The 11,571-nt window shown below is 39.2% G+C and overlaps 1 protein-coding gene across 2 annotated transcripts in view; it reads left to right on the top strand.

Moving 5' to 3' along the window:
• The first annotated feature begins 4,440 nt into the window (after positions 1-4,440).
• LOC124285544 (cubilin-like) overlaps positions 4,441-11,571 on the top strand; it is a 72,952-nt gene continuing 65,821 nt past the window's right edge. Inside the window, exon 1 of one of the 2 annotated variants that reach the window (XM_046721785.1) lies at positions 4,441-4,708. In XM_046721785.1, the coding sequence (XP_046577741.1) occupies positions 4,606-4,708 (103 nt within the window). In that variant the 5' untranslated portion in view covers positions 4,441-4,605. The remainder of the gene's footprint in view (positions 4,709-11,571) is intronic. The other variant, XM_046721786.1, reaches the window with a different exon arrangement.

Raw genomic sequence — 11,571 nt, 5'->3', positions numbered from 1 at the left:
CAACATATACAGTATTGCAGTATACATATTACAGTAAGGGCTGGACAGAAGGGGAAATAACATCGGTCTGTGACTGTGATACAGACTGGGACAAGGTATGGAAAACCAACAATTTGGACAACAGACCATTGTTTGGGTCTTTCAATTGTTAATATGATTCAAATGCTTAACCTAACTTTCGATATCCTTCGAATGTACATTTGGTTGAAACTGGAAAATATACATTTATCCCGAGACAAGAACGAATGTTTACATATAATTCAAAAGTATGACAGCACGAGTGTCCATTTTGTCTTTTGTCTTCTACCCGTCCCTACTAGACGAACAACTGGTCTCTGAAATGAACATATTTTACAGGAAAAAAGTTCATAGTAAAAAAAGAGAAATATAATAAAAAGGAGCCCTGAGACATTCTCCTGAAGCTGTGGCAATATAGACTTGCCACATTTTCTAGACTTGCGTGGACTTGGATATATTTGCTTCAGGGTCTGCATGACAGACTACGTCCCTACATACGCTCAATCACAAGTGTCTCCAGGTCACGGAGAATCATTGGTGTAGGGGCTCGTATTGCAATTCTCGTGCGTTTGCATGTGTTGTTGACGCGGCATGGACGCCTTGTAACATCACTATTTGATTATGATTCACAAACACATGCTCATGATATGGTCGGAATCATGCCACGGATTAGCAGATATTTGTCATGAAAACAGGTTTTTATGTAGGTGGCTTTAAACTTGCGTTTACAAAGGCCAATAGATTCGATCACAATACTTTTCGTTTTACAACTTCTTTTCTCTTAACATGCTGACCACAAAACTGATTTAAATTCTAATCGCTGATTAAAGAGTAAGACAATAAATAGTATGCCAAATTATCGTTACCATGACAACTTATTGTCGTTGCTTCAACGCTATCACTAATCACTGGGTATGTATACCATTATATGTGTGATGGAGGAGATCTTGCGTCGCTAGTTTTCTCAATAATCTGAATACATGTATGTAGCGTGAAACCGGCAGATACCAATAGAAGAAAGTGTTTACCCTACCTGTAACAACGATGTCCCTTGTATATAGAAGGGATATAATATGGGGATGAATGGCATGTACTTTTATCTTGGCCCGTTTATGAAGATAAATACTGCGATCTTTCACAATAATATCTCTGGATATCAGATTGAGGGTACTTTTTAAACATAACTGGTATTTCAATTATTGTATTTATACAGCAACATTCTTCAAACGTTCTCCACATACGTCCGTCAGATACATCGCGCACTACCCCTTTCACTTTTGATCTCTCAAACGACTGTTACAAGTTCGGAGAATCCTGGTCAAAGGTGAAACGTCTTAAGACTAGTGAGTGAGTGGTTAATATTTATCATCACATCGGCAATATTTCAGCCATATCGTGACGAGAACATTTTATGAGTGAGTGAGTGAGTTATGATTTAACGTCACATCGGCAATATTTCAGCCATATCGTGACGAGAATACTTGACATTGAAATAGAATATAGAGAGAGATTATAAAATCTGCCGACAAAGGAGAGTAAAGCAACTAAGAATATCACAGATATATATGTAAAACTAGTAATTGAATCTAAAACATTTTAACTATAGGGGACAACACAATATAAAAATGGGCTATAGATCGCCAACAACTGAAGGTAGATCACCATACTAGGAGCCATGGGGACTTACATTACTTTTGCTACCCGCATGGACCCTAGTTGGATTTACACCATCCCTTCAGCCGTTGGCGATTATAAGAAATGTTAGCCAAAATTAAAATAACAAGAATACTACGTTTAAAAATCCTGGTAAGTTAAATTGACTTTCAAAGTTTTGGGACTTACGTACCCTCTCAGGGGGACAATAATTTTACGATACTTCAACCCCCCTTGAGGCGTCTTAAGACTATACCCTACTATTCTGTAACATGCACGTTGTACCTAAAGTGGGTAGAGCTTCCGTTCGGGGGAAGATCAGAAGGACAGCGATACACTTGTCTCCAATGTTGTAGAAGACACTCCACTTACTTAGGAAAACAATAACCCTATGAGATATTGCATTCATGTCGGATTCAATGTTTTCGACCCCTATCAGATGTGAACTTGTACATGCAAGGTCTGAGTCTATGTCAGACTACAGGTCTACGAGTTGTTTAGCAGCACTGGGGCGTAATAGTCATATAGGCCTGCTCCAAAGAACGGAATATATATCTTTTGAGAAGGACTTCTCCGACGGGTAAAGGTACAGCAATGCAACATCACGAAAAATATTGTTTTTTCATTATTTTTCATTTCATGTCTCACAGAATATATAATTTGATGGGCGAGAGTTTTTAATATCGTTCTAACTTAGTCGAATTAAGTCAAAATGAGCTGAAATTTGCGTCATGATGCTTATAAACATACACTCATTCATTTACAACCTCCAAAACATGAATTCTGAGCAAACTTAAACATTCTCGCCCAAGGCCCATGAGCGAGTTTAAATCTAAAGTTTTCCAGTCAGTATGAATATACACCGTCTACCACTCTAAACCCATAGTGAGTTGTTGACAATAGAGCGTACACAGTTCAACCCAAATCGTAGGTCTACAATCGAACCAACTTGAAAGGCGTTAAGCGTGGTCTCGACGTACATTCCGGAGGTCATATATCTGACAGAGCTTTAAACGCTGTGAATAGTTTTCCTTTATCCATACGTATTTCACATACAACATGCTGTATATTTCCTCACAGTCGTTCCTAGTTAGATATATGTATAAAATAGCATCGGAATGGTGATCTATCCGTTGGTCGGGAATAAAAATACCTTCATCACAAGGAATGTCTGGGCTTTTTAATAAAAAAAGATATCGTATATTCAAGCTCTATGACAATGGGTTTCACATTGACAAGTCTGACCCAAGACAAGTAAATGATTTATATAATGAACATCGATCTTTACAAGTGGGTTACGATGGCATGCATCAAGCATTCTACCATGCTTGGTAATCTTGCAGAAGACAAAATCTGATCTCAACTGGCACCACGATAGAGTGAGTGAGTTAAAATTTAACGTCACATCGGCAATGTTGCAGCCATATCGTGACGAGGATTTTTAATAATAAATAAAGTTGTAATAACTACAGTCAAATTATAAAACCCTGTCAACGAATGACAGGAAAATAACTAGAGGATCACAGATATAGATATAAAACTAGAATGAAAGCTAAACACTTTTAACTATAGAAGACAATACACTATTAAAACAGGCTATATATTGCAAACAACTGAAGGTAGATCACAATACCAGGGACCATGCGGACTTACAGAACATTTGCTTCCTGCATGGACCCTAGCTGGGTTTACACCATCCCTTCAGCCACTGGCGATTGTAGGGAAAGTTTAGCCGAATTTTAATAGAACAAAAATACTACGTTTAAAAATCCGGTACGCTTAAATTTCACTTTGAAAGTTTTGGGACTTACGTACCTCTCAGGAGGACAATAAATTTACGATACTTTAACCCCCTTTGAGGGTACAGCCACTAACAATAGCAGTTGCTAATTCATGCTACCATGTTTAAAATATCATTTATCTATTTACCAAAAAATAGTATTCAAAATGTATCTAATAATTCTATTTCCTTTAAAAAATCCATTATTAAATGATAATTAACATTATAAAAAAGATCCTTCAATGTTTTGACATTGCAATATTTATCCCTTGTGATGGAAAATTAAAATGTATGCAGGACATGCCTGACCGTGGGTCTTTCATCACAAGGGATGCTAACCGGAGGATCCTCACCCTTAAGCAAATATTCATGGGTATATCTTGTTGGGCCAATACGACATCAATGACAGCACCTCACAATGACAGTGATTTTCGATTGCCTTCGTCATTGATACAAATCTGATGCAGAAGAAGTGGGGCACCCAAGTAGGTATAAATATATTACATGAAATAAAACCTTATATTGGTTACACCTACTTGGGTTGTCAGTCCAGATTTGAAGAGGTCAGCATAAGTCATCAAGCGACTGCGTTTTGCGAGAGTGAAAACCTGTCTCAGGCATAATTCCAAGGCTTGCTAAATACGAGTTTTATTTCAAACATGAGTGCTAACCTCCTGATCACATATTGTTATTTTTAAATCTTTTTTAGTATTTCTCACAAACCAAACATTGCCCAATTTCCTGGAACATGTGCACTGACAAAGTACCTCACAATGACAGTCATTTTCGATTGCCTTGTCCTTCCTCTTTTGTTATACATCCTGTTATCAGTTATACTGTTTGGTAGTGAAATCCAGCAAAGCCTCTCAAGAAAAAAGTAAATATTACAACATCTAAATATGAGCAACACTGACTGAATCATGTTTTCAAAGTCTGTGCTAACCAACAAACACGATTATCGTTATGTCATATCCTTGTTTGCTTTATCCGGGTGTCGTTGGTGACTACCACGATCACGTCGATGTAGGTTGCATTCGTAGTGCGTGTGTGTTGCAATCTATTTATGTTCTTTTCATTTGAGCGTTCCCTGTTTGGGTGTCCACAAAGGAATCACTTAAACAGGTGTTACAGTTGCATTGTGAGGTGATCTACTCATGTCAGTCTTGCATGATAGCTCTCGACGGCGACAGGACACCAGTATGAACATACTTTGTTTCGTTGGGATCTGTGTTTTGTTATATGGACCGCTGATCTCAGGTGAGAGTGACATTTATATTCGTTCTGACATATATTTTATATGTAAGCTGACAACTTGTCAAAAAACGTATAAACAGGTGGTGCATGTCACAACACTAAATGATTTTATTCTTTAGGCCAAACTACATTGCCTTGTCAATCGCATTACTATAGGATCTAAATTTAGCATTACAAACTACGCGTACGATCAGCACAGGTGACAGAAGTTTTAAATGGCAGACAGACAAGGCACAGATCTTTTCTATTCGAGTCTGTCCCCGGGAAATGTATTGTATGCGGCAATCTCCTTCGTTCAATAGCGCATTTGTAAACTAGAAATTGACGGAACGGCATGTCGCCTATCTAAACAAGATGGCGGACATGATATTGCGTAATGTTAACGTACAGGGCTGATTGTGCTGGGGTCGGTGAAGATGCATAATGATGGGAAATGCATAACTATGTGTGTGTTTAATTATACCAGAAGCCATCTTCTGTCCACGTGCAGCTGATATGTTTCCCTGGAGAGTGAGTGAGTGAGTGAGTTAATATTTAACGTCACCTCGGCAATATTTCAGCCATATCGTGACGAGAACATTTGACAGTAAGAAATAGAATATATATATAGATATTATAAAAACCTGCCGACGAAGGACAGTAAAAATACTAGATAATCACAGATATGAAAATATAAAACTAGCAAACAAAGCTAAAATATTCCTATGAAAGAAGACAATACAATGTAAAAATGGGCTATAGATCGCCAACACCAGAAGGTAGATCACCAAACTAGGGACCATGGGGACTTACAGTACCTTGGCTACCTGCATGGACCCTAATTGGATTTACACCATCCCTTCAGCTGCTGGCGATTGTAAGGAATGTTAGCTACAATTAAAATTACAAGAATGCTACGATTAAAACCTGGTACTCTTAAATTGACTATGAATGTTTTGGGACTTACGTACCCCCTCAGGAGGACAATAATTTTACGCTACGTCAACCCCCTTTGAGGGTACAGCCACTAACAATCTCAGTTACTAATTTAAACTACCAATAATAAAATATTTAACTATTTACAAATCAGTCAACAAATCTAATTTTTAAAAATGCAATAATTAAATGAGGACTGACATTATTAAAAAGATCCTTCAGAGTTTTGGATGTGAAATAGATATCCCTTGAGATGGAATATTCAATGCAGTCAAGCAAGACATGCTTGACTGTGATCCTTTCATCACAAGGGATACAAAACGGAGGATCTTCGCCTTTCAATAAATATTCATGAGTATATCTGGTATGGCCAATGCGACATCGTCGCATAATGACCTCCTCAAATCTGGACTGACAACCCAAGTAGGTGTAACCAATGTAGGGTTTTATTGCATGTAATTTATTAATACCTACTTGGGTGTCCCACTTCTTTTGCATCAGATCACGGATGTAAGATCTAATGCAAGCTTTATAATCAGAGTATGGGAGCAGAAGTGGTGTCACAGATTTGTTGAGGGCTGCCTTAGCAGCAATATCAGCCATCATGTTCCCAGAAATGCCAACGTGGCTGGGTAAGCAACAAAAGACGATGTCGCATTGGCCAGTAGCAAGCTCATTATACAATTCAATAATTTCTAATAAAAGTGGATGTTTGCAAGAAAGATTTTTAATAGCCTGAAGACACGAAAGAGAATCTGAAAAGATGATATATTGTTTATATTTACGGTGTTTATTAATATATTTAAGAGCTGTTAGTATTGCGTTTGCTTCTGCTGTGAAAATTGAACTGTCATTGGGTAGTCTGGAAGATATTGTTTTGGACCCAATGACAGTGGCACAAGCAACCGCGCCACCATCCTTGGATCCATCTGTATATAAGGATTTATAGGTATTATATTTATTTTTTAATTGACTAAATTCTTGTTTATACTGTAAATCATTAGTTTCGGATTTTTAAATGTGGTTAATGTTAAGTCAACGTCTGGCCTCACCAATTGCCAAGGAGGAGAAGAAAGAAGACGAAAAGGAGATATATTCTCCAGCTTAATGCCGGCAGCAGAAAGGAATGGTTTAATTCTGTGCCCCAGAGGCGGAACAAGTGAAGGCTTTTTGTTATATAAATCCTCATAAAGAGGAGTGAAGATGCAGTGAAACGCAGGATTAGACTCGTTAGAATATAGCTTCGTAATATACTGTAATGACAATTTTATACGGCGTTGGGTAAGAGAAGGCTCATCTGCCTCGACGTAGAGACTGTCAACAGGAGATGTTCTGAAGGACCCAAGACAAAGTCTCAGACCTTGATGGTGGACTGAATCTAAGAGTTTTAGGTTGCTTTTGCAGGCTCCACCATAAACGATGGAGCCATAATCAAGCTTCGAGCGGACAAGTGATCTGTAAAGGTGTAGGAGCGTTGCTTGATCCCCTCCCCACCTTGAATTAGACACGACTTTCAATAAATCAAGTGCCTTCAGGCATTTAGTTTTGAGAGATTTGATATGCGGAAGAAAAGTTAAATGGGAGTCGAAAATGAGACCTAAGAACTTGGCCTCTTTTACAACCTTGATGGGAGTGCCATTTAAAAACAGTTCTGGGTCTTTATGTGGTTTATATTTACGGCAGAAGTGTATGCAATTAGTTTTAGATTTAGAAAATTTAAAGCCGTTTTCAAGACACCATTTATGTATTTTATTTAAACACAACTGTAGTTGCCGTTCAATAGTATGCATATTCTTACCGCGACAAGAAATATTAAAATCATCCACAAAAAGTGATCCATCAATGGAATCGTTTAAAACCTTGGATAAACTGTTTATCTTAATGCTAAACAATGTGACAGACAAAATACTGCCTTGCGGGACACCCTGATCCTGATTGTAATGGTCAGACAGGGTTGAACCCACTCGGACTTGGAATTGCCTGTTATTTAAAAAGTTGGATATAAAGTGAGGCAAACGGCCTCGTAATCCAAAGTCATGTAAATCTTTTAAAATCCCATGTTTCCATGTTGTGTCGTATGCTTTTTCTAAATCGAAAAAGATCGACACTGCATGTTGTTTATTAAATATGGCATTTTTCACAAAAGATTCTAAGCGCACCAAATGATCGATGGTACTACGGTTTTTACGGAACCCACATTGTATATTAGTTATAAGGTTATTGGTTTCCAAGTACCAAACAAGTCGATTATTTATCATGCGTTCCATGGTCTTGCAAACACAGCTAGTTAATGAAATTGGCCTATAATTGGAAGGATCAGTATGATCACGTCCAGGTTTAGGGATGGGCACAATTATAGCATCGCGCCACGACGAAGGAAATTGTCCAGATGTCCAAATGACATCAAAATAGATAAGAGCGTCTCTAAACATGATTCAGGTAAGTGTTTCAGGAGTTGATAATGTATACCATCGGCTCCCTGAAGCAGTATCGTGAGCTTGGTCTAGAGCAGTATGAAGCTCATGTATCGAAAAGGTTTCATTGTAGTCTTCCCCATTGTCTGAATTGAAATTAATAGATTTCTTTTCCTGCTGTCTTTGATATTTCTGGAATTCAGGTACATAGTTTGATGAAGAAGAATGTTTGGCCAAAGTTTCTCCAAGTTTATTTGCTATGTCAGATTTATCAGTTAATAATTCATCTCCATTTTTTAGATGCTTAATGCTAGATTTAGAGCCCTTACCTTTTATTTTCTGAATCATGTTCCAAACCTTTGATATTGGCGTGCGCGAATTGATGTTTGAGACATAGTTTCGCCAAGATTGGCGTTTATTTTGTTTATAAGTACGCCGTGCTTTGGCGTTTAAAATTCTAAATTTGTTTAAATTGTGGACCATAGGATGGCGACGGAAATAATGTTCAGCTTTCTTCCGTGCCTTGCGAGCTTGTTTGCATTCAGCGTTAAACCATGGTTTACGTACATGAGGAATTGCAGAGGATTTGGGGATACACTTGTCAGCTATGTGTCTGAGCTCATCTGAAAAACATTTGATGGCATCAGGAAGATCATGAAAAAGTTCAGGTTTGAGTATGTCAGCACAGAAAGTTTCATATAAAGGCCAGTTAGCCTTCTTAAAGTTCCATCTTGATGATGGAGGAACATCAGATGGATTCACTGGTTTGAGAATTGTTGGGAAATGGTCACTTCCACACAGGTCGTCGTGGACTGACCACTCGAATTCACTCAATAAGTCTGAGGTAGTAATCGATAAATCAAGAGCTGAATAAGTTCCTGTGCCAGGATGTAGATATGTGCTAGAACCGTCATTATATATGCATAAATCATTGTCTGAACAAAAGTCTTCTAATAGTTTACCTTTAGCATTAGTTGTTGTACCACCCCAGAGCGGGTTGTGGCCATTTAAATCTCCCATAATGATACAAGGTTTTGGGAGTTGGTCATATAAATTTTGAAGATCAGTCTTCTGAATGACTGAAGATGGTGAGATATACAAAGAACATAATGTGATTGCAACGTGTAAAGTGAGTCGCACTGCAACTGCTTGAAGATTAGAAGTAAGTGTAATAGGGCTATGGATAACATTCTGTTTGACTAGGATTGAAGAACCTCCAGTGGCCCTGTCACCCGGAGGTGAGAAAGAATGATAAGCATTGAAATAACGTAGGTCAAAAGGATCTGTCTGCTTTAAATAAGTCTCCTGCAAACAGAATGCTGACGGCATACAATCCTGGACTAATAACAGTAATTCATTATAATTATGCCGTAGTCCTCTGCAATTCCACTGTACGATGTTGTTCGAATCAACTATCTTTTCGGGGGATTTATTGGGATCTACCCGCACTGTTTTGGAGGGCGACAAGCTTTGTGCCCTAGAATGGACATTTTCGGACACGTCCATGTCCTCAAGTGATCCATATTTGTTGTAAAGGTTAATTTTATTTTCAGACCCTTTTGGAGTTCTGCCACTTTGTTTTTTCGAATAATCAGGCTTAGGTTTATTCTTCCCTTTATTAATGTGATGTACATGAGCTTGCGATGGAGACCTTGTGGTAGACTGAGATGATGTACCATGATCATGATCTGGCTCTGGTTGACTGTCGGACCTGTCAGGAAGTGATCCTACTGTTTGAATTGATACTGCAGTGGAGAAAATCTGTGGAGAAGTGGTGTTCACCCAAGTCAAATTTCTTTGGCAGCTTGAAGATGATGTAGTTACTTTAAGTGTTGCCTCAGATGGAGTCCTGGTTTTGGAGGCATACGTTTCTTTTAATTCAGATCTTTGGACAAGCTGTTTGGCTTCGGCAAAACTAATATTTTGAGTGAATTTGATCTTATTGATCTCCATCTGTAGCTTCCAAATTGGGCAGTCTTTAGAGAAAGAGGAATGGTCTCCAGAACAATTTGTGCATTTCTTATAATTACTTGCACAATCTTCTGTCGTGTGTGTCTTCTCACCACAGTGAGCACACACAACAGACAATGTGCAAGAATTTACACCATGGCCGAATTTCTGGCACTTGAAACATCTCAGTGGATTCGGAATGTACGTATCCACTTTGATTTGACAGTAACCAGCCTTTATGGAAATAGGAGCAGTTGGAGTGGAGAATGAAAACAAATAGGTGTTCGTTTGTTGGATCTCATTGTTTTTTCGGACAGTGAAACGTTTCACGTAGAGCACACCTTGTTCCTTCATCTCTGATGCAATGTCAATTTCTAGCATATCAGCAAACAGTCGGTCTCGGTCTCTCACAATACCCTTGCTGGTGTTAAGCGTTCGGTGAGCCGAGACTGATACGGGAATGCCGACAAAAGATTTAGTTGACAGAAGGTTGTTTGCCTGATGTCTCTTACTGCATTCAACAAGTAGAGAACCTGTCCGTAAACGTTTGACCTGTTTTACATCACCTGCAATTCCTTGTATGCCTTTGAAACAGCAAAAGGGTTCAGTTTTAAAGGAGTCTTGTCAACAGTCTCAAGCACTAGAAAACGTGGCCAGTATTCAATAGAAGTGGACGGTCGTTGGTCATTAACCTCAGGATCTGTGTCAAGAGGACGTTTCTTTTTTGGTAATAGGGGTTTCGGTAGCCATGGTTAGTGTTAAGGGTTCATCATCCGAGCTCCCCACCCACCACGGAGTATCACAAAGGACAATGCTAAAAGCAAGTGGGTCTCCAACTTGCAGCACCAAGAGATACTCGGATGATATACTCAAGCAGAAAAACTAAAATAATAATTTTTCCACCGGATTGGCCCATGAGCCACCGCCTTCTGCGCATAAGACTCTAGGCAAATTACAAAATTGAAGTGACTCATTTTGAATTTAAATATATAATCATGCAGCCAAGACATCTGATAAATTTTGAACAGTTTCCGAAATTTGTGCATCACATTATACATACACAGGGCTTGGCATGACCAGCCGATTGGTTGAACCGGGCCCATCCAACCACCCGTCTAGGTGAAGTCAGGGCCGAAGTGGTGTGTTGGGCAAAGGAACACTGTTCCTGGAACCAGTGCCCTCAACCACCAGAATCCCTTCCTCCACCGACACAGGGGCGCAACCCACGGCAAACGGGTTGGTGGACCAAAATATGCCCCCCGGGTCCACAACGGGGGGTTGAAAGGCGCTTAGCGTGACCCAGCACCCACCACGAGGAGGTGGCCTTTCATGGGTGCCTTCCCTGGAGAGAGTTGCTGAGATTGTCACTGTTTCTCAAAATGCAGACGGCTAATTTTGCACCAAAGAGGAAGTTAAATGTTCTCATGTATGCAGACACCCCTCTAATTCGACTTTTCATCTCCGAATCTTTGACATATTCCATAGCTTCATCCCATACTTCCAACAGCATATCGTAGTTGGCCATAACACTTTCAATCGTGTCTGCTTTCACAGTCCACCTTGTTGGACATAATACACGGATGCCCA

This window comes from Haliotis rubra, unplaced genomic scaffold (genome assembly GCF_003918875.1).
Source record: "Haliotis rubra isolate DU_JTF1 unplaced genomic scaffold, ASM391887v1 Scf362, whole genome shotgun sequence".
Taxonomy (NCBI): Eukaryota; Metazoa; Mollusca; class Gastropoda; order Lepetellida; family Haliotidae; genus Haliotis; species Haliotis rubra.
Note: the sequence above shows the minus strand (reverse complement) of the source record. Positions and strands in the feature narration are given on the sequence as shown.